Raw genomic sequence first — 15,219 nt, 5'->3', positions numbered from 1 at the left:
GAAACATGGGGAATATGTTTCATGGAAATCCACTGATTTACAGTGGATTTACAGGGATGATGGATAGGCATTGTTTGAAAATACAATGTATCTGCCACCACTGTAACCACTTGCCCAGGAACATTACTTTTGACTCTAATAAATAATATTAAGTAATAGTCAAGAAAAGACCATCATAATGAAGAAAATGAACCGATCATATGTCGTGGGACCGCAACCACAACTTGTCCTTCAGCTCCACACTGAAAGGCCAGCATGTCAAACCTTATGATTTATACGGTTAAGATTTAAGATTATGATTTGAAAAATGTGGATTTCAGACGTTGTGTGGCCAGTCTATGAGGTCAGTTCCTGTACCTGTGATGCTATGATTTATGTGTGATGTACGACTCCATATTTTGGGCAAGGTTTCAGCCTGCTCTGATTGCCATTGATGTTAAAAGTTTAATATTTAAAAGAATGTTGGCCTTGGCCTTGGCCTATACTGGCAGCGAGCGCACGGAATATGGAATTGATCAGTTCAACAGTTTGTGAGATTAGCCCCGGACTGTCTCACAGGCAGACAGACAGACAGACTTGCCTACTACTGAGTCACACTGTAAAACACTCGTCAAATAGAGGAGGAGAGACTGCAAGGCTTTCACAGTCACACTGTGACTGTGATGGAACAGCAAGCACAGCTGTGGTGCAATGTGTTGAGAGGTTCTCTAGATATTCCCAAGATCATCTTGTTCGAGCCCACCAGGGGTGTCCCATTCTCTTGTCTTCGAAACATATTTTGAAGGCCATCCAGAATAACACTTAATGCTCCTTCAGAGAGCTCCTTAAGAATCCTTCAGAGAGTGTGGTATTGTGGTGCAGCGAGTGAGGTCAGCTTCATCCCACGGTGTCCCAGTGCACTGGATGTACCCTATCCTCTGAACCCAGGGTCTGAGAACGTCTGTGTCTACTCTCCCCTGTGTTTCCATGAGATGGGGTTTATGGCAAGAACATTTGAACCTAACCCTTAACCCTATACTAATATTTAAATATTGTTGTAATTGTTATTGTTGTATAAACATCATTGCCCACTAATTTAGACTAACTATACTAATGAATAATTAAATGAGAAAAAAGCAGAAATATAGTTTTCAGTGGAGTGCTAGACCCAAACTCCACCATACATCAAAAAAGTAGGCATATCCATATGGTAGCACATCCATAATTTTACATTAAAAAGAAAATCAATCAAGAAAATTTTTCATGATTTTCGAAGATGTGATTTGTTTTATTGCGGACTCGAACATCATGAATACATTTCGGAGACTTGTGCTCAAGAGGAGCACACTTCTCTAGTTTTTGATGAAACCTCAGGTACCCAGCTTTGGCAATGTAAACGTATGTTTTCTCATGCCAATAAAGCCAATTGAATTGAATTGAATTGAATTGAATTGAATTGAATTGAATTGAATTGAATGATAACTGATGATCTCATTAACCCATCACTGTGTCCAATCTGTAGTTTGGTTAATGATTACTACACCGGCCTATATGCGGTAAAAGGCAGTGCTCAAAGGTCAGCCTTTGAGAAAAGGAATGAACGCACCAGTTCTCCAGAAATCACCACAGAAGAAAGGCAAGCAAGGCTGTGGGAGAGCAGAACTGGAGAGGCCAGAGTGAGCGAAAGAAGGCAGGCGGGGAAAGAAAGAAATAAGGAATTATGCTTGACGTTGCAAGTAAGTGGTTTTCCACAACACCACGTTCTTCTCTGTGTCGATACCATCTGAGGTTTTGGTCAGCGAGCGCTGATAACTGCAAAGAGTGACACAGTACTTTGAGTAGAGCATAGTGACGTGTAATGTTAGAGGTGAGATATGTTTATAAAGACCTTTGACTAGCCAATACTGGAGATGTGATTAATAAGGGGTGTCAATTCACTTTCCAATTTGAGATTATTATTCTGAAAAAATATATTTTATTTCATCAAGACAACATTTCCTAGCTTGAATTACATAACTGAGAAAGTTCCAGCAAATAGGAGCTTTATAGGTTGTTTATTTCAATATTTATTCATTGGTTGTTCTTCCATGACAAAGACTTGACACAGACTACTGATGTTGCTCATCTGTCTTCATCCTAATCGTAATGTAATGCTTGTTTGTGTTCCAGAAATTGGAGTTGGTCTCACAGGATTCGGCCTATTCTTTCTGCTTTTCGGTGTGCTGTTGTACTTTGACTCTGTCTTGTTGGCATTTGGGAATGTGAGTAGCTCAAACAAACATTTCACGTTGATCACAGTCCAAATAATAAGAGATTATTTGTTGTGAATGTTTCACACATGTTTTTCAATTGTGTGTGTGTGTGTGTGTGTGTGTGTGTGTGTGTGTGTGTGTGTGTGTGTGTGTGTGTGTGTGTGTGTGTGTGTGTGACGCTGTGTTGACACTTGGTGAACAAACGCTATAACGCTATTACCGTGCTCAGACGGACAGAGACAGACACAGACAGCCAGCCAGGGACACACATTGATGTACATTGGAGTGGCTGCACCACTCAAAAAAGAGAACACTGACCACCATGAGCAAAACTATATTACATTTATTTTGAGAGAATTGTTGGGAACTCTTTTCATGTTTTGTTATATGTTCAGCTGTCCAGGGTGTGGAAACTGTACATATGTTTTTGTTTAAGTCCATAAATACACCATCATGGATGCAAACCAACTTGAATTATTTATGTGGCCCCCATTAGCTCTTGGAATGGGCCCCAAATCCTTAAAGCGCCCTGTCTGTACGATAGGTCAATAGTGACTGTTTTCATTGTTTGGGAGTGTGCATATAAGGCGCTACATGACAATTCAAAATACATTCATTTAATCAGAATAATGTTATTGCAATCTAGCCCTTCTACAAGGCCTATAGATCTATACAAAATGTTATGTCTAACATTTAAGATTTTAACTGACCACAAAAAGCACATCATGCCACCAGAAGAGTGCAATGGTGTTAGCATTATGTTATACTTTAGCTATTGAATCTACAAGCTCATAGCGCGCCACTTGCGCTACGAGCTTGTAGGTCTGCTATTTTTGAAAAATCGAAGAACCACTGACATAGATAGAAACATAGCTTTTTCAGAAAACTGTCAGGATGTAGAAGTACATTTTTTTAGAATCTGATCTCGGGTCAGAGTGGGTTAATAGATATGGATGCTTTGTTCTTTCTTTGCTGCCAAAGATTCTCTTCTTGACTGGCTTGGCGTTGATCATTGGTCTCCGGAGGACGACCCACTTCTTCTTCCAGAGGCACAAGCTACGAGGCTCCACTTTCTTCCTAGGAGGCGTAGCCTTGGTGCTCTTCCGCTGGCCAATCATTGGCATGGCAGTGGAGACATATGGCTTTGTACTTCTGTTCAAGTAAGTCAATTCAGACAAACATTTTAGTGTAAAGGATGTGTATTTGGCCGGCCGTAGTGTGAACCGCCATCTGAAAATAATTTGGACCAGGGTTTGCAATACATTTGTGTTTATCTGACATGTGTATATATTCCTCAATGCAATGAAAACAATGTTTTTGGTACAGTGTACACTGTACAGTATGTGGACCATGCTGACATTGATCAATTCTTGATTAAAATCTCACACTATTAAGGCAACCGGCCGGTTCCACTCACTGCACAAGGTGCCCTTTTTTCACTTGAGCACCTGCCCCTCTAAATGTCTGTGCACGCCACTGTCTCAATGGCATATGTATATTCGTACGCCTCTAATTGTTTTTGATGAATTGAAAATGGTGGGCCCTATTGTAAACAAGTGTAATGCTTTATGTCTGTTCATGACACATTGTTGTCTTCTACTCTATAGGTCATTCTTTCCTGTAGCGATCGGGTTTGTTCTGTCACTGTTCAATATACCCTATCTAAATACGGTGAGTACAATCATTGTCGTTGTGATATGGGACACACAAAGCTGCTGTCAGATAATGGTGATTAACAGCTGATTAACAACTAGAAAGGTTGATGCATTCAGTGGAGTCATTGTTTGTGTATTGTATTGATACTTATTGAAGAGGAAGGCTGTAGAGTGTAGACAGAAAGTCCAGTAATTAAAGAAAAACATTCCTCTTAGGTTGGACTAAATTGCTTTATTTAGTTTCTCAACTGATTCTGACAGGACATTAGGGGCTTCATTTTCGTTTTTTGTTACTATTTTGAAAAACATTTTTGAATAGTTTTTGTTTAGCAAAATAGTAAAACAAGGCAAAGAAGTTTAGGGATAAGGATAAGGGTGACGAAAGTAGCATTTAAGTAGCATGTCAAACTAGTTTTGTTTTTACTGTTGGCAGAGCTGCCATTACAGCGATAGGAGGAATCTAGACAGACTAGGAGCTAGTCGGATATAAGTCGAATATACGGAGGAAATAAATAAGACACATGTAGGCAGCAGCGTCAGTTCACATCATCCTCGTCAGCTTCATGTTGACACACAACAGATCTGACGAGGGGCGTTTATTTAGCCCCCACTTGATCGCATATTGGTAAACAATAAAATGCAATAAACTTAATGTTAAACCTTGAATCTCAACTTATTTTACACAATCTTTTCAAATAATCCATTTCAAAACCAATAAAAGTTCAAATACCCATGTCATTTCTCAAATACATGTTACTTTTCAAATACTAGCAATACATAAATCACATAATCAGATATCACCCAAACACAAATGAACACTTATTTTTCCTTATTTTCTTTTGTTTTACTGTGTTATGACAATCATGCATCAGCCTGTTTCTGTTTGCATCCCCCACTGCATTCTTGCCCTCTGGCAGTATAGTCAGGGTAAATTTATCATGTTCTCTCATAACTCCATAACAATAATCAAAAGTTTCCCTGGTCATCAGATTTAGCTTGGCACTACTTTCACCTGGCTGAATGTCAACCAGATCACTCATCTCTGACTCTGCATCTTGTTCTGTCTCTCTTTGAAGAAGACTGTGCAGGCTCCGTTGGATATAGCTGCGTTGACTGAGAAAATGTCTTGGGGAAAGGATGGAACATACAGCGCCCCCTTCAGAATCGTTTCCACCTCTCGGCCCTTGTCATCTCTCAGGCAAACTATTGCAGCACCTCTCTTCACTCCATCAGCCATCTCCAGAACATGCTTCCGTGGCTCGAAACTCTCGTCGAAGTTTCGGAACTTCTTCACGTCAGTCACAATGTGTGACGTAGCCCCGGTGTCGACCATCAGCCCAATGCTCAGAGTAATGCCCTGACAGTCTCTGCTTCGGTCTCCCGGCGCCGTCCAAGTCGTGGTTCACCTGGCCCACCTTGAAGGTGAACGTGTGCTCTTCATCCTGCGTCACGTTGACGTTATCTCTCCGTCTTCTCCGCCTGCAGTTGGTATCGTTGTGCGTGGGACTTTTGCAAAGACTGCACCTCTGTCTCTGTTCTCTCTGACCGGCAGCATCTTCACACTCGAAGGCTTTATGCCCCCTCTGGCCGCAGTTGTAACAGGACAGTCTCACGTCTTTGTCCCTGCCTCTTATTCTCATCACGCTGTCATACCCGGAAATGCTACTGAACTTTTCAGTGATCTCGTATCTCCTCAGTTCGGTTTTAAACTCGGCGAAGGTAATCTTGTCGTCACTTTGTGTAATGTGGATGGAAAATGGCTTATATGAATCTGGTAGCCCTTTCAGAATCATAGCTGTCAGTAAGCCGTCACTCAAAGTCTCTTCCGCATTCCTCAGTGCCGTGATAGCAGTTTCCGCTCGTATAATATAGTCTGTAATTGTTTCATTAGCAGCCTTCTGGAGCGACGTAAGCTCTATGTACAAACTAATCACTCTTTGTTTCCCCTTGCCAGCATAGTGATCCTTCAGAATTTGTAACGCCTTTCTCCCATCGTCTGCTGCATCACGCATTTGAGAGCGGTTTTGAAGGAGTCAAGAGATTTGCATGTCTTAATGACTGTTGGTAGGGCGTTCCACACTTTGGTGGCATAGAAGCGAAAATAATTTAGTCCCTTGTTTGTGCCGAATCTGGGGTTGCACATTGAACTCCCTCTGGTGTTATGGGTGTGGACTTTGTTGACATTAAAGGTATATTAATGACATAGTAAAATGTTGAAAATGAGTGGAATTCACCTTTAAGGAAGTATTTAGACAGCTATCTTGGTATGTTGGTATCTTTCGTTGGCCGTCTACCCAGTGCAACACGGTCGCCTCGAAAACAAGGAAGTGTTGAATGCTGATCAAATGGAATCGATTTTTTTATTACTGCATCGTCTATTATCGAGAGCAACGTTTAGTTGTTGTAAATCACATTGTGTGTGATTCCAGCATTCAACCAAGCCGTAAATACATTTAATTATACAATGCGATTACATTTAATCATATTTTATATATTTTATACATGACAGGGCCGTCAGGACAGCAGTGTGACGGCGTAATAAAATTAACCAGTGCAAAAGTCATGGAACGGCGGTGGAGCACCCTTCGTTGATTAAAAGGGAACATTCCCTGACGCTGACTGTGACACGGCACTGACGGACACCCGATGGCTGCAGTGGAGCCCCGGCCTTAGTATTAGTGGGGACCAACGATATGATGTCTTCATGTCCTTGTTGAATATGGGTTAATATTAATAATATGGGTTCCTTTAAACACATTAAATGTGAGCAACTCCAGTCATCGCATTCTGCTGTTATGTGTATGAAATGTGGCCCTTGACTCAGTCACACAAATGCAAAACGGTATTTGATGGTTCTAATTTAACCATGGATGAATAATGTTAATGTAAGTCTGAACCAGGCCTTAAATTATAATGTCCAGACCACCAGGTACATGTAAAACCCAAAGAAACTACCTTATTAGTTACAGGAATATAGGACTGTAAGTTTAAGACCATAAGAACCATTTTAGAAAACCCAGAGTTGGAACCAATAGTGCTGTCACTTTAAGACAATGCACAATGAAATAGAACCTTTGAGAGAAGTTTGAATGTACGCAAATGAATCCGAATGATATTTTAACCTTTAAAATGATTGAAATATACCCTTTTAAATACCATCCAGAAAATGGATTGAAAACCTTTGTAGCCTAAAGACCCAAAATAGAAAGACCAGTAAAAAGTAATTTTAGAAAGACGCCGGAAAAATAGCCGGAGAGCCATGCTCTATCTGGGGAAGACTATGTAAAGCCAGTAGTTCATCTGTTCCACATCTGTTCATCTGTTTAATCTTCTCTCTTCTCATGTTCATGCACTGATTGAAGGAGAAGTACTTTGGACATCATTTCTTATTTATTACGTTCATTTAAGTTTGGTATTTTATTGCAAGATTTTGTTATTTATATACGACTCAGAGCTGTTTATTCCGTTTTTGTTTGTGATTTAAAAGGTTTGGATTTTTTGCAATAAATTGTTACATAGTGTGTGTGTGTGTGTGTGTGTGTATGTGTGTGTGTGTGTGTGTGTGTGTGTGTGTGTGTGTGTGTGTGTGTGTGTGTGTGTGTGTGTGTGTGTGTGTGTGTGTGTGTGTGTGTGTGTGTGTGTGTGTGTGTGTGTGTGTGTGTGTGTGTGTGTGTGTGTGTGTGTGTGTGTGTGTGTGTGTGTGTGTGTGTGTGTGTGTGTGTGTGTGTGTGTGTGTGTGTGTGTGTGCGTGCGTGCGTGCGTGCGTGCGTGCGTGCGTGCGTGCGTGTCCAAGTTACCATATAAGGAGTTATGGAGTGTGTTGTTTAATCTCAATGTGTCGTCATGGCATCAGAGATAAGCTCCAAAATGGAAACAAGCACATCTCAAAAGGTTGATGGGTGCTGAACAAAATAATATACATACAGAAAGAAGGTAGGATGTCCGCACACCGCTCTTAATGCTTCCCAGTAGTATTTTATTCAGATTTTTATCAGGAATTTGATTCCTGAGGAGGACCCAATAAGGTCGAAACGTTGAATCTAATAAAATACTACTGGGAGCTTTAAGAGCGTTGTGCGGACATCCTACCTTCTTCCTTTCGTCATGGCATCGGGCACGAAAAATAAATCAGTCGGCTCCATGTATGGGCACAAAGGCGGGCATGCCCATTTATGGGACTGACCGATACAGAGATCACCATATATGGGCATATTGGTCTGATTGGAGGTATGCGACGTAGATGTGAGGGCCCAAACCTCTAGTTTCATAGAACCCGTCTTAGCCCAGGGTCGTATAGGAAACTTTCTAGATAGTCATTCCTATTCAGGACGACTGCTGTGCACAAACCGCATTTTGCAATATGATAGGCCATAAATCAACTTATGGCCTGTCTCATCTGTCATCTCTCCAATCCATGTCATTCTTCACTGACCTTTTTCTCTTATTTCAGTTTTACAGTACTTTCCTTGGAAGCAGCCCATCCATGGTCTGAGTCAGTTCTCAAAGTGGGGTCCAGGGATCATCTGTGTTCCCTGTCTTATAGGTCTTATAGGACCTTATAGGTCTGGAGTCCTTGAAATTAACAACTTTGGGAACCCATCATCTGTGGTGTTGGTTGACATGAAATCATGGAAGCAGAAGACAGAAGACGAAATAAATGGGAAACAGCTTTCAAAGAACAGCTAAACTTTGAGAAATGTGTTGGTCAAATGTATAAGGTTGACTGTGGAAATTGACTATGTGATGAGAGGGTGTCACGATCCGTGACGTGCTGGTTTTCATGTTTTCCAGTAATGGTTGGTGTTTTACTTTTCTGTTCAGATTTTTGAAGTATTGTGTTCTTGGTTTCCTAGTTCCTGTTTGAGTTTTACTTTACCCTTGTGTGCTTTTATTTTGTAGAATTGTTCCTAGTGTTTCCTGTCTGCCTTGTCAACCTGTACTGTGATTAGCCTAGTGTTTCCACCTTGTCCTGTTAGTTCCCCAGCCTATCCCAGTGTTGATTTTCAGTTGTGTTCACCTGTGTATTTATACCCCCCTGATCCCAGTGTTTCCTTGCTAGTTCATTGTGGTATGTTGCGTGTGTCTTGTCTTGACACCTTTGTGCTTCCAGTCTTTTTGTTTGAATTCTGTTTTTTTTTTTGTTATTTAAATGACCTGCTCTGCCTCTGCCTCCTCCTGCATTTGGGTCCTACAAGCTCTCCTGACTTGAAAAGTTGAACCGTGACAGGGAAACAATAAGAGAGAGTAACTATCATGCACTGTTGATTAAAGCTGCAATCCATTGTGTGTAAAGAAAACATTATTTTTTACTAATATTATTGCTTGGTAGAGCACATTACGCACAGCACGTTAACCCGGTCGATGCCAAACTTTGCACACACACTCCCTGGATACCAACGATGAACCTCTGCCCCACATTTTCCAGAACGGCCTGTTATAGCGCCACCATGAGGCAGCTTTTCACATTTTTACCTAAAACTGCACCGATCTAACGTTGCATGCACACTCCCTAGAGGCCAAGGACAAACCTTTGACCATGAGGTCGACTTTTGTAAAACAATTGTTTTTATTACTCCTCCAGATTCTGTCCAAAAATCTCACAAATCGTTACACAGTATCTCTATAGTCATGTGCTCAAGTCGGATCTGTTATGGAATATTTCATATTCCATCCTAATTGGCTATATTTGGCTTTCAAAGTTTGCAAGATTGCCCAGTTTTGAACAAAAGCCTCAAATCATGAACGCAGCATGCAATTTACGTGAAATCTTTCACACATTTTCTTACTAGGCTGAGGAATATCTCACCCTTTTCACATTGGCCTGTTATAGCGCCACCAGGAGGCCACAACCTGACCTGTCCCGTTGGAGACCTGTGCCCCCGAGGCACACTTTTTCTAGTCTGTTAGATGTGGCAGAAAATAAATGTTTTGGTTACGAATCTGCCACAAGCCATTAGATATACTGTATGTGTATAGTGTACCTGTAGGCCATGGCACATTATTAGAAGGCACATTACAGGCAATAACAAAATAACCGAGATATTATCAGTGTCAGTCTTATTTCCTCTTAAGTGAGTCAGTTTAGGTTAACCACAACTTTCCACTTAGTTTCACTTATGACTGTGTGCCTTCATTAATATTCTATATATTAATATATAGATATATTATATTACATATATTATCTATTGTGTAAAGTAGCACAGCAAGGAAAATAATGATTTTAAACAAATGGTTCGGTGGAGTCACTCGATACAATTGCATAATTACACATATTCTGCTTGTAAGGAGGATTGGTTATTAAGTTGTAAGGGTGAAATCATCGCGCCTGAAAATGAGTGACTTCAATGTGCAACAACTGTACATATCACTTGTTCTTGTGTTAGAAGGTAAGTTAATTATGATTATTGTATTAAATATAATGAGCTATATAGGTTTGATTCTGTTTAACATTTTATTATAAAGGAAATCAAATACCATTTATTGTTACTCCTGGTAATATATTCCAGAGCTCTTAAATGTCATATAAGTCTCACCCCCTTTCTTTGAAACTTCTCAGATTGTGAGCAAAGCAACCTCGGAGGAACACTTGTGTTGGTGCGTGCCAACCAGTAATGGATATTGGGGAAAAAACCACAGGAGAGTTTGAAATTCCGGACATTAACTGTTCATTCTCTCTGGAGAAACATCAGCTGAAGTATGGATGTGGCCATTCACCACAGATGCATGGTGAATGGCCAAAATGACAACAATGACTTGGCAGTGATGGTTCGATCGAGACCTGGCCTATTCCTGGACACTACCAAAGGAAAAAACCCAAAAGCTCATAAACGTCTTGAGATAGCGTGCAATTATACCCATGATTTCCAACACTTGGACAAATATTGGCAGTGTGATAACTCTAAATGCCCAGAGGAGGGAATAACCATAACAGATGATCGTTTCCAGTCAGCCCTGAGAATGTCCATTGATGACCCAGCATGTAAAACCGAAACGTTTAGATCTTATACATGCTTCGCAGAAAAAGCCACCTCCGGATTTCCGAATCCTTTTTCCAGAACACCTCAAGAAGTCCACGTAGGGAAGTAAGGATAAATGCTTACCATCCATTAAGGATTAAGTGTGTGTACATCATGGGACTGGGATTATGATGGTATGTGCTATCCTGATGAGAGAAGGCATTATGACAGAATTAGGCCTGAGAGAAGGCGTTATAGGCCTATCATTATGATAGGCCTATATATGATTATGATTATACCATTACTGTCCGCTCCTCGGACCGTGAACTTTGACTGTCCTTATTTTGATTTTGAATTTTAATATGTATTTCTATTTCTAATATGTATTTCTATATGTATTTGCTCATGTATTCCTGACTGTTTCTCTTTGGTTTTGGTTTTCTGTTACTCTGTTGTTGCCTTGGTTTTGTGTATCTTATTTTGTAGTATTGTTCCTAGTGTTTCCTGTCTTCCTAGTTACTGTTAGTTACCTTGTCTAACCTACCTTGTAATTTGTCAGTGTTTCCAGTTCCACCTGTGTCCTTTTAGTCCCCCAGCCTATCCTAGTGTTGATTGTATTTTGGTTCCACCTGTGCCCTGTTATCCTGTGTGTTTGCATTATGTTCTTGTTGGTTCGTAGTTCCCTGTTGCGTGAGTTCTTGTATTATATGTTTCCAGAGATTTACCTGCCTTTTGCCCTTGTATGGAAGTTCCTGAGTTTAATAAATATTCCTAAATTTACCTGTTCTGCCTCCTGTCTCCTGCATTTGGGTCCTCATCCCGACTCATTGTGACAATTACATGGTGCAAAATGGATACCGGTAAGTACAGATGTACCCCGGTGACAAATGATATTGACAAGAAAAAGGAACATGACTCATCACATATCACTATGCAAATGTCTGTCACACCAAGTGATGCTGGACAATATCGTTGTACCATGGAATCATTGCATACCTATGGATCTGTCAACATCAACGTAATAACTTTATAACGTAACTTTCTTGCACTCTTTATTCTATTGTTCTTCTATTGATCTTTGTTTGCTGTGCTTGCTGTGATTGATGTAACAATAAAGTACAACCTTGAACCACGGTAAAGACAGAGTCAGGCAAGAGTAATAGAAAAAAAGGGGAAAAAAGAGTGATCTATGCATGTTAAAAACCAAGCTGCTTAATCTAAGCTACCTAAAAGTGCAAATAGCTCAAGACATGTGGCCATATTGTTCGCGCCATGTAGTGTTCAGTGCGTGTTCATAAGTTTGGTGGTGGCGATTTGACACTGGTCACTAGCGATTTGACATGTCAGGCAAGCTGGAAGTACCCTCACTAAAAACGCCGGGACAACGCTCCACACGTGCCAAACTCTTCTCCCTTCTGGCTCCAAAACTGTGGAATGCACTTTCCATTGCAGTCAGAACTGCAGCATCACTCCCAATCTTCCGCCGTAGTCTGAAAACCCACCTTTTCAGACTCCATCATGGCCCATAGCACTTGGTAGGGTCACTTTTTGTAGACTTTGTAGCATTTGATACAGACTTATAGCATGTTATGTAGACGGCACTAGAATTGCATTGTATGTAGAGCACTTCATAGTATGTATGTATAGCATAGTATAGTATATTATGTATAGTTTATATGTATAGTTTCATTATAGTCCCTCTGGATTAAGAGCGTCTGCTAAATGCCTCTAAATTGTAAATGTATTACTATTTATCACAGGTTGCCTTTAGTGGCATAAAATAATATTATGAAAGGAAGCATAACGATAATTTAATATTATTTGAGCTAAATTTTAACCATTGTATTTAAAACAGATCTTTAATATACCAAATCAGAATGTAGCTACACTGGATGCATGGGAACAACGTTCATATGATTTCCATCTTGCCTATACAGCTCCTCCTCCTCCTCCTCCTCCCAAGCCTAAGACTACAACACGATGACCAATAATAACAAGGTTAATGCGTTGCCTCATCTTCTCAAAATTAACGTCAATCTACCCTTTCAAAGGTATACATACATATTTATTTGGGGATTATGTGACACAGGCTGTGAATCTATCTTTCTGCAATCTATCTTTAGGTAGTAGTACTAACATATGTGTGTATGTTTTCCAGGAACCAGTTTAATACCAAGTCACACGTTACCGTGAGGATTATATTCCATTTTACCATTGTTCTGATGGTTCTTTTGGTCATCGTGTATTGGAGTAGGTATCAACCATCATTAGTAGCCTACCATTATCGTCCAACCAGGGAAACTCCCCCCTGTCAGGTGTAAAGGAGCAACTTGGACACTCAGGCATGAAGGAAGCATGAGTTCAAGTCCGTTGCTCTCCCCTTGTCCCCCATATATGGGGACTAGGTTGGTGGAGGGTGTGTAGAGCCCAGGATCACATTTTAGATGATTGACACAGGGGTGAAAAATGGGTTACAAAATCGTGGGATAATAAAAAATATATTTAATCATTAGTACCATTATTTCAGTTGTAAATAACAGACCAAATTGTATAAAAGACACATAATCATATTCTCTGACTGAGTTAGTTACTCTATCAACTTTGACTCCCAACTGTGATTATAGACAAACAGTGCCACTCTTATTTCATTGCCAACATTGATTTGTTCTTTGGCATTGAAAATGTAGCAAAATGTCCAAATTCAGTATGGTTGAGAATATTCAAATTTGGCTGAGCCCGTTCTCTACACATGACTACAACAATCAAAACAAATAGATCTAATTTTGAAATATTGGCATAAACATAACAAGTAATAAGATGCTGATAATTAAGACACACAACACATTGCTTGAAATATACATCAATGCATAGAAACAAAGGATTAATCATATGAATGTGTTATGGGGCTAAAATGTTGAAATATGTGTACTTATTGAAATTTAACCAAATGAGACGAAATCACTCACATTGTGTATATTGAACCAGTTTTGTTGCTACATTATGCAACTATTATAATTTTACAATTTTATACCAAGCCTGGTGTCTTTTCAGGACGAAGATTTAAACAAGCACCTGCGCCTGTAGTTGATGTCCTGGCGAATGAGTACGCCAACTCCCTGGCCCAGTATACAGCCATCGCCATCACATGCCCCGACTGGATGCACAGGCCATTGGTATTATAGTGACATTTATTATGTTTCTCTTATGCTCTAGCCCACTGGTTCCCAAGCACTGGGTCAGGACCCATTGATGGGTCGCGGACACATTGTCATGGGTCGCCTTACTTTTTGTTTCCTGCATCTGGTTTATAATTATTATTATTTCAAAACATTTCCGAAAAAGCTAAACTTTTCATGGATTAAAAACACATTTCAATTATTTTTCTTTCAGTAACTTTGAACAAAATTCTGAACAAATATAATATATAGTATATAATTGAAGTGAAAATAGCAGATCTACAAGCTCACAACGCAGTGCGAAGCGGTCCTGGGAGAATGTCTAATTTCTGTTTTGGATCATGGGCTAAAACGTTTGTTGTTGAGCAGTCTAACAGATTTTTCTCAACTGATTGTAGCTCTCTTAAGAATTCAAGAGGGTGCCCAGTGATATCCCTTGAGCATTTTTTTAATATTAAATTGTAGTGTTGGCCCGATAAGCGGCTGGAAATGAGCAGAGTCAGGAGGTAAAATGCAGCCACACTGTGGTTTATTCCCAAAAGAAGGTTACAGCATAGGAAATGGCATGACACACGCAGCAAACAAATAGGGCATGTTAACCCCTTAATGCCCAAAACACTGAAAATTTATTTCAGAATATATAGGGATTTTTTAGATATTAACCCCTTCATGCTTAAAACAGCAAAATCAATCAATCAATCAATAATCAATGCAAATGCAACACATTTTCATTGCAAAATAAATGCTTATTTGGAAGTGGTCATGTCCACCACATCTCCTTGATGAATTAACACTTTCAGACCTATCGTGAGCATTCTACACCAAAACATCAACAGAACATTGTGTGCATGACAAACCATACACAGGTTTTCATTCTTGCTTACAGCATGTGTAACCAAGTGCAGCAAAGGATTTACTTTTAATATCGTTATGATGACTACGCCACCTTGAAATATCAAGGACATGAATTAAACCAGTAAATTGGGTTCCCCAACATATGCAAGTTCGACGAGGACTTGAGACAAGAGTATCCCAACACAGGGATATGTATTACTTCAAGGACAGAGTAAATGGAATACAAATATTCACTTGGCATTTAAAAGCAGAGCAATAGAATACAATTCATCAAATGAATGTCTTAATATGAATCAGGGTCTCTTAAAAGAAATGTAATGCAACCCAAGTGTAACAGTTCTACAAC

The 15,219-nt window shown here is 39.9% G+C and overlaps 1 protein-coding gene across 1 annotated transcript; it reads left to right on the top strand.

Moving 5' to 3' along the window:
- Window positions 1–1,699: 1,699 nt before the first annotated feature.
- On the top strand, window positions 1,700–5,003 carry golt1a (golgi transport 1A; the record flags this gene model as incomplete). The annotated part of the gene is made up of 6 exons (XM_080790854.1): window positions 1,700–1,715; window positions 2,149–2,240; window positions 3,213–3,391; window positions 3,839–3,902; window positions 4,804–4,813; window positions 4,963–5,003. The coding sequence occupies 6 exons, from the start codon at window positions 1,700–1,702 to the stop codon at window positions 5,001–5,003; spliced, it is 402 nt and encodes a 133-aa protein (XP_080646980.1).
- Window positions 5,004–15,219: the final 10,216 nt, after the last annotated feature.

Source organism: Protomyctophum bolini (assembly GCF_963924005.1).
Source record: "Protomyctophum bolini genome assembly, chromosome: 2".
NCBI classification, from domain to species: domain Eukaryota; kingdom Metazoa; phylum Chordata; class Actinopteri; order Myctophiformes; family Myctophidae; genus Protomyctophum; species Protomyctophum bolini.
Note: the sequence above shows the minus strand (reverse complement) of the source record. Positions and strands in the feature narration are given on the sequence as shown.